The 15,731-nt window shown below is 42.0% G+C and overlaps 1 protein-coding gene across 1 annotated transcript; it reads left to right on the top strand.

Moving 5' to 3' along the window:
• Window positions 1-4,797: 4,797 nt before the first annotated feature.
• LOC126209917 (translation initiation factor IF-2-like) lies at window positions 4,798-15,192 on the top strand. Its single transcript, XM_049939037.1, has 2 exons — window positions 4,798-5,320; window positions 15,104-15,192. Exons 1-2 carry the CDS (start codon window positions 4,798-4,800, stop codon window positions 15,190-15,192), a joined length of 612 nt encoding a protein of 203 aa, XP_049794994.1.
• The last annotated feature ends 539 nt before the right edge of the window (window positions 15,193-15,731 follow it).

Raw genomic sequence — 15,731 nt, 5'->3', positions numbered from 1 at the left:
AAGCCGTTCCACAGGACTACATCCAGCATCTCTACGATCGTCTCCATGGGAGAATAGCAGCCTGCATTGCTGCAAAAGGTGGATATACACTGTACTAGTGCCGACATTGTGCATGCTCTGTTGCCTGTGTCTATGCGCCTGTGGTTCTGTCAGTGTGATCATGTGATGTATCTGACCCCAGGAATGTGTCAATAAAGTTTCCCCTTCCTGGGACAATGAATTCACGGTGTTCTTATTTCAATTTCCAGGAGTGTACTTTGAGAAACGACTTCCTGACACTTAAATCAATACTCGATGTTAACAAATTTCTCTTCTTAAGAAACGCTTTCCTTGCCATTGTCAGTCTACATTTTATATCCTCTCTACTTCGACCATCATCAGTTATTTTGCTCCCCAAATAACAAAACTCCTTTACTACTTTAAGTGTGTCATTTCCTAATCTAATTCCCTCAGCATCATCCGACTTAATTCGACTACATTCCATTATCCTCGTTTTGCTTTTGTTGATGTTCATCTTATACCCTCCTTTCAAGACACTGTCCATTCCATTCAACTGCTCTTCCAAGTCCTTTGCTGTCTCTGACAGAATTACAATGTCATCGGCGAACCTCAAAGTTTTTATGTCTTCTCTATGTTCCCCATAGGCCCGTTTAAACATTTCAAAGGTCACACTCTCAGATTCCACAAGCTTAACACAAAACTTAATGGTATAAAGTTGCTCTAAATTCCAATGTTCCATTTCCATAACAGACAACAAAATCACAATCTGCCAGGAAGTTTCAACAAAATCACAACTTCACTTCTGGCACTCTCAAAAACAAGTGATGACTATATGGAGCTGAAACTTGGACTGAGCATCTGGAAGAGGTTAACTCACTGGGCTACTCAAGTAGAACAACACAGCATTGCCAGATCACTCACAGTCTTGTCAGTCTCATTACTTTTACACACAACCGGTATATTCTGAGAAATTATGCCTTGAAACTAAAGTTGATGCTAGACTCATTTTGGTGAGATATGCCTTCTTTGCCTTTTCTTATGAATTTCTTATGTCCTCTTTGCTTCATCCATCACATATTATTTTGCAAATTAATAGCATGTGCTTATCAAACTGTTGACTCTGTGCAATAGGTGCTGTAATTGCTTCTCCTCCATCACCTTTCTGTTGCAAGAATGGCAAAAGAATGGGTCTAACAACATTCTGCACATATCAAGTGCTAGTTAGCATCCCCTCTGGAAATATCGAAGGTGAATGAGAGTTGTAGCTATTGCAAACCAGACTGTAAGGCCTGGTGTGGGGCAGAACCGCCACTTGTGTGGAGGCAGAATCTGCTTTGTCACTGATGACTACCATATTCCAATTGATCCTCTGCAACACCAGTCGAACCCTGCATGTCGGTGCTGTGGTGTTGGTGGAAGGCAGGCTAGAGATGTGTGTGCCCATAGTCCCACTGCTAATAACCAAACAGTTCGTGTTGACACATCTCGGATCACAAACCATCTTACTAGTGCTGTGATAGCTGTACGATCTACCACTGCTACCCTTACAATATGATGATCCTGGTAGGTGTCTGTGCAGCATGAACATCCGGACACTCTGTGACCAAAATGTTACTGAAACAGAGGATGACAGGCTAAAGGCCGAAATACTAAATGTCTTTTTCCAAAGCTGTTTCACAGAGGAAGACTGCACTGTAGTTCCTTCTCTAGATTGTCACACAGATTACAAAATGGTAGATATAAAAATAGACGACAGAGGGATAGAGAAACAATTAAAATCGCTCAAAAGAGGAAATTACAATGAAATGAACACCCTTAGCTGCTTACAGGCGTTGACATACGTCAACGGGGACACATGAAAATGTGTGGCCCGACGGGGACTTGAACCTGAGATCTCCTGCTTACATGGCAGACACTCTATCCATCTGAGCCAGCGAGGACACAGAGGATAGCGCGACTGCACGGATTTATCGCTGGCACGCCTCCCGCAAAACCCACATTCTCCGAAAGAAAATATATATATATATATATATATATATATATATATATATATATATATATATATATATATATATATAAGGTTCACCGGCCACTTGACCATCTTCTTCTGTGCGAATGCACAAACAATGCCCGAACTCTTATGGGAATTGGCAACGCACCGCGAGTAACGAGTATAATGGGTGGGGGCACTACGAATGTAGTGCGGGACAATACGTTCAGAATGTGGGTTTCACGTGAGGTGTGCCAGAGATAAATCCCTGCAGTCGCACTATCCTCTCTGTCCTCGGTGGCTCAGATGGATAGAGCATCTGCCATGTAAGCAGGAGATCCCTGGTTCAAGTCCCGGTCGGGTCACACATTTTCATCTGTCCCCGTTGACGGATGTCAATGCCTGAAAGCAGCTAAGGGTGTTCATTTCATTGTAATTTCATTCTAACGAGCTGTATGGTCACCGATGATATCTGTTGTTTTGGACATGTCCGAAAGAACAGATACCATCTTAGTATACAAAAGAGGAAAGGCCGCTGGACCTGATGGGATACCAGTTCGATTTTACACAGAGTATGCGAAGGAACTTGCCCCCCTTCTTGCAGTGGTGTACCATAGGTCTCTAGAAGAGTCCAGTGTTCCAAAGGATTGGAAAAGGGCACAGGTCATCCCCGTTTTCAAGAAGGGATGTCGAACAGATGTGCAGGACTATAGACCTATATCTCTAACGTCGATCAGTTGTAGAATTTTGGAACACGTATTATGTTCAAGTATAATGACTTTTCTGGAGACTACAAATCTACTCTGTAGGAATCAGCATGGGTTTTGAAAAAGACGATTGTGTGAAACCCAGCTCTTGCTATTCATCCACAAGACTCAGAGGGCCATAGACACGGGTTCCCAGGTAGATTCTGTGTTTCTTGACTTCCACAAGGTGTTCGATATAGTTCCCCACAGTCGTTTAATGAACAAAGTAAGAGCATATGGACTATCAGACCAATTGTGTGATTGGATTGAAGAGTTCCTAGATAACAGAACACAGCATGTCATTCTCAATGGAGAGAAGTCTTCCAAAGTAAGAGTGGTTTCAGGTGTGCCGCAGGAGAGTGTCATAGGACCATTGCTATTCACAATATACATAAATGACCTTGTGGATAACATCAGAAGTTCACTGAGGCTTTTTGCGGATGATGCTGTGGTATATCGAGAGGTTGTAACAATGGAAAATTGTACTGAAATGCAGGAGGATCTGCAGCGGATTGACACATGGTGCAGGGAATGGTAATTGAATCTCAATGTAGACAAGTGTAATGTGCTGCAAATACATAGAAAGAAAGATCCTTTATCATTTAGGTACAATATAGCAGCTCAGCAACTGGAAGCAGTTAAATCTATAAATTATCTGGGAGTAAGCATGAGGAGTGATTTAAAAGGGAATGATCATATAAAGTTTATCGTTGGTAAAGCAGATGCCAGACTGAGATTCATTGGAAGAACCCTAAGGAAATGCAATCCGAAAACAAAGGAAGTAGGTTACAGTACACTTGTTCACCCACTGCTTGAATACTGCTCACCCGTGTGGGCTCCGTACCAGATGGGGTTGATAGAAGAGATAGAGAAGATCCAATGGAAAGCAGCGCGCTTCATTACAGGATCATTCAGTAATCGCGAAAGCATTACGGAGATGATAGATAAACTCCAGTGGAAGATTCTGCAGGAGAGACGCTCAGTAGCTTGGTACGGGCTTTTGTTGAAGTTTTGAGAATGTACCTTCACCAAGGAGTCAAGCAGTATATTGCTCCCTCCTATGTATATCACGCGAAGAGACCATGAGGATAAAATCAGAGAGATTAGAGCCCACACAGAGGCATACCGACAATCCTTCTTTCCAGGAACAATAGGAGACTGGAATAGAAGGGAGAACCGATAGAGGTACTCAAGGTACCCTCCGCCACACACCGTCGGGTGGATTGCGGAGTATGGATGTAGATGTAGATATAGATGTGGGTGTGAGATATGTTCATGTGACCTCTGACACAAGCATTGTTCCATAACTGATGCAGCACATACAAGTGTGCCGAAATTCTCCAAAAGGACCATCCCACCACTCAGAAAGCTACAATTTGACTGCATTGAAACTGTTGGCTGGAGGAAGCACGAATGCATCTCTGTGGCACAGTTCCTGCTCCCTTCACACATTTGCACCACGCTGAGCTTTCTGGCTGTGAGCATTCTCTATAAAAGGGTAGACACAGATGGCACTCTGGTAGCTAAGCCACTACATTATCTTTTGTCAGATGACATTGACACTATTATCAGTACATTTACTTCCCACAGGTGGCATATGCCAACAGCGGATAAAAATTTAATATGTTTTTCCAAGTCTACTACTTTTCTTTCCAGCAGCATACCTAGGAACGCATATTTTATTCTGATTTGATAGTGTTGCAGTTGAGAAAACCTTGTAATTAATGTGTTTAATAGTTTATGTCTTGCTTTATTACCCTACAACACATCAATGATCCGTAAGTGAAAGCAAATAATGGAGTAGTTTATCAAAATGCCATTATAATTTCAAACACATTGGGGTAGATGTTAATGGCAACTAACAGAAATTTCAATTTTCAAGGCACAGAAAATTCCTAAAATATTAAAGAATTCATTTGAAAATATCATGTATTCCTGGTAGAAGACCTTCTGTAATGTGTTGTACAATTGACAAGTACTCTCACTATACCCCGAAGCTTATGAAACTGTCCAGTAATTCATGATCACACTGCACAATGTATTTCAGTTGGATGATAGAAAATGAGATCACGGTTATTGCAGGCAGCAGCAGCAAAGGCGGTCGCAGGAGCAGTGGCGACAAAGGCAGCGTCGACGGCAGTGAGCATTGCGGGGGCGGCGGCCTATAAGGCAGGGGTAGCAACGCGGCTGAAGCTGCAGGCACTGGCCAACGCGGTGCGCAGGCCGAGACCCAGACCCACTGGCACCTCGAGGCCGCCAGCCACCGGCGCCCCGCCGGTCAGCCCGGAACCCTCGCTGGCCCCCGTGCCGGAGCCCGCCCCTGGGGGTGGCGTCCCAGGCGGTGACGTTAGCGGCGGTGGTGTCAGTGGAGGCAGAGGTGGCGGAGGCAGCAGAGGTAACGGTCAGGGTGACGGAGGTCTGCTGGGTGACTTCGGAGACACGCTGGCCTTCCCTGGAGGTGAAGCTGGCTTCCAGGGCACAGGGTTCGACTTTGGAGTGGGCTTTGGCGCCGGTGAAGGTGTCGCAGATGGAGGACAAGCGGCTGTTGGCGCACATCCGCAGTTTTCATTTGATCACCTGCAAGGTGCGTATATTTTATATTTTAAACTTATCAGTCTTTTTACCAATTTTGTGCATTCCAAATGTCACTTCAGTGAAAGTCATGGAATACATAATGTGTGCAAGAACAGAGAGAAAATATTGAAACTGGAAATTTTTAATAAAAATAACGTTTTAACTTTTAATTACTAATTGCTTGAAGATGTGAGTAATTACAAGAAATTATAATTTGGTACAAAACTTCAAAAATCATATAAAGAAATTTAATACAGCAGCATTCACAAGAAAAGTTTTTTTGTTAACAGTAGGGCATTTCACACATCTGTATCAAATTTTAATTTATTTTCATATGGCCAGAAATTAAAAATAGAAAGATGTTATTTTTATTAAAAATATGTTTCAATATTTGTTAATTAACATTATCACTTGATAATAACTTTAGAATTTAAATAAAAGTCAAAAGCAGAAACTGCTACTTGTGAAGTTCAAACCACTGACACCATGCACTGAGCTACCTATTAAAGTCACTACTTTAATAGCCCTGGAAACTGATGTCTAGGCTCTAAACTTCAAATCCTTAGAAAATCAAAGATAGTTGGTCTGTAAGATCTTGTTCTAGGTGTAACTCCCATATTTTCTATGATGCCATCTGAGTTTGACAGCTGTCGTGGCAAAAGCGAAATGATGTGTCACTCAGTGACCGTGAAACTCGATAGCAGTCAACCCAGTAAGCCACGAATGACACTGACTTTTTCCCATGAGCAAGTACACCCACAGAAATCGCCACATATTTGATGAAGTGGGGATGGAAGGAACAGCTAAATGTATGTGAGAAGCAAGAATACAGAGATGTAAAAACAGATGAAATATCATCTCTGTTGTGTACATAATGATAAGGCGAGGTGCACTACAGAGTGGTTGAGAGCTGTCATTGTAGGAAAGCTGGACAGGAGCAGAAATGATTAGCAAACAAGTAAATACAACAAACAGAAAATTTACTTGACATGTATTTCTCCAAGCACACAAAGACACATTGCAAGTAATGAAGCAAGAAACAGAGTCCAACTATCACACTCTCCACAAGGAAAATGCTCCCCATACTAAGGCACACATGACGAAGTTGAAGCTGTGACTAGGCAGTGTCTGCATAGCATCATGTGGCAAAATGGCTCTGAGCACAATTGGCCCATGTGTCTAGTACTGGCCATCCTGTATTGCAACAACAGGGGGCACTTATACTCCAGAGGTACCGGTGATGTGGCTCAGTGAGTGTGCTCCATCAGATGTGCTGGTTCCTGCACGACAGCTATCAGCATCTAACAGAAACTTGCCGTTCCGTTACCAACTTTCATATGCTTTGGGGTGGTATGACACATGACACCACAATTTTTGACAATACATTTGTTACACAATATTATTTAATATAGACAGTAAGTAACTGTAAAGAGAATATACAAAGAAATATTAAGCCTATGTTGTTGTGGCCTTCATCCAGAGACTGGTTTGATGCAGCTCTCCTTGTTACTCTATCCTGTGCAAGCTCCTTCATCTCCGAGGACCTACAGCAACATACATCCTTCTGAATCTGCTTAGTGTATTCATCTCTTGGTCTCCCTCTATAATTTTTTCCCTCCACGCTGCCCTCCAATACTAAATTGGTGATCTCTTGATGCCTCAGAATGTGTCCTACCAACCGATCCCTTCTTCTGGTCAAGTTGTGCCACAAACTTCTCTTCTCCCCAATCCTATTCAGTACTTTGTCATTAGTTATGTGATCTACCCATCTAATCTTCAGCATTCTTCTGTAGCACCACATTTCGAAAGCTTCTATTCTCTTCTTGTCCAAACTATTTATCGTCCATGTTTCACTTCCATACATGGCTACACTCCATACAAATACTTTCAGAAATGACTTCCTGACACTTAAATCTATACTCGATGTTAACAAATTTCTCTTCTTCAGAAACGCTTTCCTTGCCATTGCCAGTCTACATTTTATATCCTCTCTACTTCGACCATCATCAGTTATTTTGCTCCCCAAATAGCAAAACTCCTTTACTACTTTAAGTTCATTTTCTAATCTAATTCCATCATCATCACCCGACTTAATTCGACTACATTCCATTATCCTCGTTTCGCTTTTGTTGATGTTCATCTTATATCCTCCTTTCAAGACACTGTCCATTCCATTCAACTGCTCTTCCAAGTCCTTTGCTGTCTCTGACAGAATTACAATGTCATCGGCGAACCTCAAAGTTTTTATTTCTTCTCCATGGATTTTAATACCTACTCCGAATTTTTCTTTTGTTTCCTTTGCTGCTTGCTCAATATACAGATTGAATAACATCGGGGAGAGGCTACAACCCTGTCTTACTCCCTTCCCAACCACTGCTTCCCTTTCATGTCCCTCGACTCTTATAACTGCCATCTGGTTTCTGTACAAATTGTAAATAGCCTTTCGCTCCCTGTATTTTACCCCTGCCACCTTTAGAATTTGAAAGAGAGTATTCCAGTCAACATTGTCAAAAGCTTTCTCTAAGTCTACAAATGCTAGAAACGTAGGTTTGCCTTTCCTTAATCTTTCTTCTAAGATAAGTCGTAAGGTCAGTACTGCCTCACGTGTTCCAGTGTTTCTATGGAATCCAAACTGATCTTCCCCGAGGTTGGCTTCTATTAGTTTTTCCATTCGTCTGTAAAGAATTCGTGTTAGTATTTTGCAGCTGTGACTTATTAAACTGTCAACACCTGCTTTCTTTGGGATTGGAATTATTATATTCTTCTTGAAGTCTGAGGGTATTTCGCCTGTTTCATACATCTTGCTTACCAGATGGTAGAGTTTTGTCAGGACTGGCTCTCCCAAGGCCATCAGTAGTTCCAATGGAATGTTGTCTACTCCGGGGGCCTTGTTTTGACCCAGGTCTTTCAGTGCTCTGTCAAACTCTTCACGCAGTATCGTATCTCCCATTTCATCTTCATCTACATCCTCTTCCATTTCCATAATATTGTCCTCAAGTACATCGCCCTTGTATAGACCCTCTATATACTCCTTCCACCTTTCTGCTTTCCCTTCCTTGCTTAGAACCGGGTTTCCATCTGAGCTCTTGATATTCATACAAGTCGTTCTCTTATCTCCAAAGGTCTCTTTAATTTTCCTGTAGACAATATCTATCTTACCCCTAGTGAGATAAGCCTCTACATCCTTACATTTGTCCTCTAGCCATCCCTGCTTAGCCATTTTGCACTTCCTGTCAATCTCATTTTTGAGACGTTTGTATTCCTTTTTGCCTGCTTCATTTAGTGCATTTTTATATTTTCTCCTTTCATCAATTAAATTCAATATTTCTTCTGTTACCCAAGTATTTCTACTAGACCTCATCTTTTTACCTACTTGATCCTGTGTTTATAACCCTGTAGTCACCTGACCAGAAGTCTTGTTCCTCCTGCCACCGAACTTCACTAATTCCCACTATATCTAACTTTAACCTATCCATTTCCCTTTTTAAATTTTCTAACCTACCTGCCCGATTAAGGGATCTGACATTCCACGCTCCGACCCGTAGAACGCCAGTTTTCTTTCTCCTGATAACGACATCCTCTTGAGTAGTCCCCGCCCGGAGATCCGAATGGGGGACTATTTTACCTCCGGAATATTTTACCCAAGAGGATGCCATCATCATTTAATCATACAGTAAAGCTGCATATCATCGGGAAAAATTACGGCTGTAGTTTCCCCTTGCTTTCAGCCGTTCGCAGTACCAGCACAGCAAGGCCGTTTTGGTTATTGTTACAAGGCCAGATAAGTCAATCATCCAGACTGTTGCCCTTGCAACTACTGAAAAGGCTGCTGCCCCTCTTCAGGAACCACACGTTTGTCTGGCCTCTCAACAGATACCCCTCCGTTGTGGTTGCACCTACGGTACGGCTATCTGTATCGCTGAGGCACGCAAGCCTCCCCACCAATAGCAAGGTCCATGGTTCATGGGGGGGAGCTATACTTGATGTTAACAAATTTCTCTTCTCCAGAAATGCATTCCTTTACATTGCCAGTCTACATTTTATATCCTCTCTACTTTGACCATCATCAGTTATTTTGCTCCCCAAATAGCAAAACTCCTTTACTACTTTAAGTGTCTCATTTCCTAATTTAATTCCCTCAGCATCACTGGATTTAATTCGACTACTTTCCAGTATCCTCGTTCATCTTATATCCTCCTTTCAAGATACTGTCCATTCTGTTCAACTGCTCTTCCAGGTCCTCTGCAGTTTCTGGCAGAATTACAATATCACAGAATTACATTATCACATGCAAACCTAAATTTTTTATTTCTTCTCCATGGATTTTAATTCCTACTCCTAATTTTTCTTTTGTTTCCTTTACTGCTTGCTCGTATATAGATTGAATAACAATAGTGGTAGGCTACAACCCTGTCTCACTCCCTTCCCAACCACTGCTTCTCTTTCGTGCCCCTCAACTCTTACAACTGCCATCTGGTTTCTGTACAAGTTGTAAATAGCCTTTTGCTCCATTTGACCCCTGCCACCTTCAGAATTTGAAAGAGAGTATTCCAGCCAAGATTGTCAAAAGCTTCCTCTAAGTCTACAAATGCTAGAAATGTAGGTTTGCCTTTCTTTATTCTATCTTCTAAGATAATTCATAGGGTCAGTGTTGCCTCAAGTGTTCCAACATTTATACGGAATCCAAACTGATCTTCCCCAAGGTCAGCTTCTGTCAGTTTTTCCATTCATCTGTAAAGAGTTCATGTTAGTATTTTGAAGCTGTGACTTATTAAACTGGCAGTTTGGTAATTTTCACACCTGGCAACACTTGCTTACTTTGGGATTGGAATTATTATATTCTTCTTGAAGTCTGAGGGTATTTCACCTGACTCATACATCTTGCTCACCAGATGGTAGAGTTTTGTCATGGTTGGCTCTCCCAAGGCTATCAGTAGTTCTAATGGAACATTGTCTACTCCTGGAGCCTCATTTCAGTTTAGCCTAAACATTGAGAAAACAGATCAAGAGGGATGTTTGATGACATTCATTGGCTTTCACCAGTGATGTAATGTTAACTCCTGCTGTGATGTCATTTTTTAGTGTGTATTTTCACATTTTGGTTGTGAGATGGTGAAGCCAATGAAAGAGAAAGTGCAAGAACCTGTTTGTGCTGACAGAATGTGCTGTACCTTAGCCCAAGGTTAGTTTGGAATGTGACAGGTTGTGAGTTGGTGATGCCAACAAATGTGAAAGCAAAAAACCTGATTGTGGTGACAGACTGATCTGGAGCTTAGTCCTCTTGGAAAAATCGCCACTGATATCGTGTTATATTCATCATGTTCTTCATGGTGTTTGTTAGATGTTTCCTCTTCACTGGTCAGAACTAATGACTAGTATCAAATATTTAACCGAAAGAATGGTGTATGTGGGGAGGGGGTGGGGGGGAGTGTGTGTGTGTGTGTGTGTGTGTGTGTGTGAGAGAGAGAGAGAGAGAGAGAGAGAGAGAGAGAGAGAGAGAGAGAGGTCCAAGCAGGCACATGTGGGGGGAGGGGTTTATTAGTTATTGGGAGCTCCAACGTTAGGCGGGTGATGGAGCCCCTTAGGGAAATAGCGGAAAGGTCGGGGAAGAAGGCCAGTGTTCACTCTGTCTGCTTGCCGGGGGGTCTCATCCGAGATGTGGAGGAGGCCCTGCCGGCAGCGATAGAGAGCACTGGATGCACCCGACTGCAAATTGTTGCTCATGTCGGCACCAATGACTCCTACCGTCTGGGTTCAGAGGTCATCCTCAGTTCGTACAGGCGGTTGGCGGAATTGGTGAAGGCGGAAAGCCTCGCCCGCGGGGTGGAATCAGAGCTATCTATTTGTAGTATCGTTCCCAGAACCGATCGCGGTCCTCTGGTTTGGAACCGAGTAGAAGGCTTAAACCAGAGGCTCAGACGATTCTGCGGGGATCTGGGGTGCAAATTTCTCGACCTCCGCTATTGTGTGGAGAAATGTACGGTCCCCCTGAATAGGTCACGCATGCAGTACACGCTGGAAGCGGCTACAAGGGTAGCGGAGTACATGTGGAGTGCACATGTGGGTTTTTTAGGTTAGAGAATTCCCTCCCTAGGCCCGACAAGATGCCTCCTGAGACACGGCAAGGTAGGAGTAGGCAAAATGCAACAGGGAATAACAATATTAATGTGCTAATAGTAAACTGCAGGAGTGTCTATAGAAAGGTCCCAGAACTGCTCTCATTAATAAACGGTCACAATGCCCATATAGTACTAGGGACAGAAAGTTGGCTGAAACCAGACGTAAACAGTAATGAAATCCTAAACTCAGATTGGAATATATACCGCAGAGACAGGCTGGAGGGTGAAGGGGGAGGCATGTTTGTAGCGATAAGAAGTGCAATAGTATCAAAGGAAATTGACGGAGATCCGAAATGTGAAATAATTTGGGTGAAGGTCACGGTTAAAGCAGGCTCAGACATGGTAGTTGGATGTCTCTACAGGCCCCCTGGCTCAGCAGCTTTTGTGACTGAGCACCTGAAGGATAACTTGGAAAATATTTCAAGTAGATTTCCCCACCATATTATAGTTCTGGGTGGAGATTTTAATTTGCCGGATATAGACTGGGAGACTCAAACATTCATAACGGGTGGCAGGGACAAAGAATCGAGTGAATTTTTTTAAGTGCTTTATCTGAAAACTACCTTGAGCAGTTAAACAGAGAACTGACTCATGGCAATAACATATTAGACCTTCTGGAGACAAACAGACCCGAACTATTTGAAACAGTTAATGCAGAACAGGGAATCAGTGATCATAAAGCGGTTACTACATCGATGATTTCAGCCGTAAATAGAAATATTAAAAAAGGTAGGAAGATTTTTCTGTTTTGCAAAAGTGACAAAAAGCAGATTACAGAGTACCTGATGGCTCAACACAAAAGTTTTGTCCCAAGTACAGATAGTGTTGAGGATCAGTGGACAAAGTTCAAAACCATCGTACAATATGCGTTAGATGAGTATGTGCCAAGCAAGATCGTAAGAGATGGGAAAGAGCCACCGTGGTACAACAACGAGTTAGAAAACTTCTGCAGAAGCAAAGGGAACTTCACAGCAAACGTAAACATAGCCAAAGCCTTGCAGACAAACAAAAATTACGCGAAGCGAAATGTAGTGTGAGGAGGGCTATGCGAGAGGCGTTCAATGAATTCGAAAGTAAAGTTCTATGTACTGACTTGGCAGAAAATCCTAAGAAATTTTGGTCTTATGTCAAAGCGGTAGGTGGATCAAAACAAAATGTCCAGACACTCTGTGACCAAAATGGTACTGAAACAGAGGATGACAGACTAAAGGCCGAAATACTAAATGTCTTGTTCCAAAGCTGTTTCACAGAGGAAGACTGCACTGTAGTTCCTTCTCTAGATTGTCACACAGATTACAAAATGGTAGATATCAAAATAGATGACAGAGGGATAGAGAAACAATTAAAATCGCTCAAAAGAGCAAAGGCCGCTGGACCTGATAGGATACCAGTTCGATTTTACACAGAGTACGCGAAGCGGTGTACCGGTGTACCGTAGGTCTCTAGAAGAGCGTAGCGTTCCAAAGGATTGGTAAAGGGCACAGGTCATCCCCGTCTTCAAGAAGGGACGTCGAACAGATGTGCAGAACTATAGACCTATATCTCTAACGTCAATCAGTTGTAGAATTTTGGAACACGTATTATGTTCGAGTATAATGACTTTTCTGGAGACTAGAAATCTACTCTGTAGGAATCAGCATGGGTTTCGAAAAAGACGGTCGTGTGAAACCCAGCTCACGCTATTCGGCCACGAGACTCAAATGGCCATAGACATGGGTTCCCAGGTAGATTCTGTGTTTCTTGACTTCCGCAAGGCATTCGATACAGTTCCCCATAGTCGTTTAATGAACAAAGTAAAACCATATGGACTATCAGACCAATTGTGTGATTGGATTGAAGAGTTCCTAGATAACAGAACACAGCATGTCATTCTCAATGGAGAGAAGTCTTCCGAAGTAAGAGTGATTTCAGGTGTGCCGCAGGGGAGTGTCATAGGACCGTTGCTATTCACAATATACATAAATGACCTTGTGGATGACATTGGAAGTTCAGAGGCTTTTTGCAGATGATGCTGTGGTGTATCGAGAGGTTGTAACAATGGAAAATTGTACTGAAATGCAGGAGGAGCTGCAGCGAATTGACGCATGGTGCAGGGAATGGCAATTGAATCTCAATGTAGACAAGTGTAATGTGCTGCGAATACATAGAAAGATAGATCCCTTATCATTTAGCTACAAAATAGCAGGTCAGCAACTGGAAGCAGTTAATTCCATAAATTATCTGGGAGTAAGCATTAGGAGTGATTTAAAAGGGAATGATCATATAAAGTTTATCGTCGGTAAAGCAGATGCCAGACTGAGATTCATTGGAAGAACCCTAAGGAAATGCAATCCGAAAACAAAGGAAGTAGGTTACAGTACGCTTGTTCGCCCACTGCTTGAATACTGCTCAGCAGTGTGGGATCTGTACCAGATAGGGTTGATAGAAGAGATAGAGAAGATCCAACGGAGAGCAGCGCGCTTCGTAACAGGATCATTTAGTAATCGCCAAAGCGTTACGGAGATGATAGATAAACTCCAGTGGAAGACTCTCCAGGAGAGATGCTCAATAGCTTGGTATGAGCTTTTGTTAAAGTTTCGAGAACATACCTTCACCGAAGAGTCAAGCAGTATATTGCTCCCTCCTATGTATATCTCATGAAGAGACCATGAGGATAAAATCAGAGAGATTAGAGCCCACACAGAAGCATACCAACAATCCTTCTTTCCAGGAACAATAGGAGACTGGAATAGAAGGGAGAACCGGTAGAGGTACTCAAGGTACCCTCCACCACACACCGTCGGGTGGCTTGCGGAGTATGGATATAGATGTAGATGTAGAGAGAGAGAGAGAGAGAGAGAGAGAGAGAGAGAGAGAGAGAGAGAGAGAGTGCGTGAGCAGGGGCAGAGCCCATTAGAGTCAAAAAGAAATTATTCCAATGTAGCACAATTTAGTTTTTCTCATATCACCCTCCACTTCTTATACCTTACCCTCACACTTGTGCATACCTTTGGTGTGAGGGTATGTCAATAAACAATTGATAGACAAACTTTGTTAACAGTTTTGTTAACAATGTTTCAAAAACAATCACTATGAACAATACTGTGGCACACTTATGTAAAAAAATGTGGCAGAACAGAGTGGTACAAGTCATGTAAGTAAAAATCTTGTGCTAGTTTTCAGGATATGAAACACGGTTTAATCAAGTAGAATTGTGATAAAAGTGTTCTTGAAATGTTTGAAAAGACACAATTTCTGCAACTGATCAGTTATCTTCAGTGTTTTAAAAAATTCCACAATTATGTGGCCATAATCATAAACAGTACAATATTATTATTTTAACTTAATACTATGAGACCTTAAATATCCCTTGAAAAAATAGGCAGTGTAATTGCAGAGTGCATGACAGTGTGGGACCATATCACGTGCTGCATAAATGTGCTGTGTGTATCACATTGGGAAACTGACTCTGGCTTCTGGTTGCTGAAGTCATTAACCAGAGTCACAAACAACACACTTTTCATGATAGAGTGTGAAAGAATAGAGAGCTTGTCTTCAACACCACTTGTTGCATTGTTGACTTAATTCTTAGAATTCTATTACTTTGAAACTTTAGTTGTAATCAACTCCAGCAAAATATTTCACTTCAGAAATACAGCTGTTATCATGACAGTCATGATTCCACTATGTTTCAGGTGGTTTTGGAGGCAGCGAGTTTGGATTTGGCTTTGGCTCCTACGTTCCAGCAGGTGGAGATATCGGAGGAGGGCACCACATTTGGTGACAGTGACTGATGCAGAATGTTAGCAAATCCAAAGACTGAAAAATACCATATAATCAACATTCCTAAGCTGTCAAGGACAAACACTTGACTTCTCTCACTGTATCTGACATATTTCATTGTTTCTTTGTTCACTTGAGACATGTCATACACATCACAAATATGGTATCCACTAGTGACTGATTCATTTGTAGTAAAATTTTGAACATTTCAAATGAATTAGCTGCTATGAAATATAATTACAATCTTCAGTAAAAGATATAAGTGAAATTCAGAAAATAAAACAGTAAGAGGGCTAAAAATTATCTCATTTGGGCACACTTTGATAACTCACACTCAGTTTCTTTTGCCACATCATGTTTGGATAATATCTCAGGCTCTTAATGGGTGTTTCCATTTGTTAGTAAGAAATGAGCAACTATAATTTGGAAATTAGTTTGGATTCTCCTTTCATGCTCTGTACCCAACGTATGATGCACTATGTTACATCAAAGCCACAGAGTTGTAGTAATTGTTTTAGTCTTCAGTCCAAAGACTGGTTT

The sequence above is a fragment of the Schistocerca nitens genome, chromosome 10, assembly GCF_023898315.1.
Source record: "Schistocerca nitens isolate TAMUIC-IGC-003100 chromosome 10, iqSchNite1.1, whole genome shotgun sequence".
Lineage (NCBI taxonomy): Eukaryota > Metazoa > Arthropoda > Insecta > Orthoptera > Acrididae > Schistocerca > Schistocerca nitens.
The sequence above is the reverse complement of the archived record's forward strand: the minus strand, read 5'-3'. Positions and strand labels throughout refer to the sequence as shown.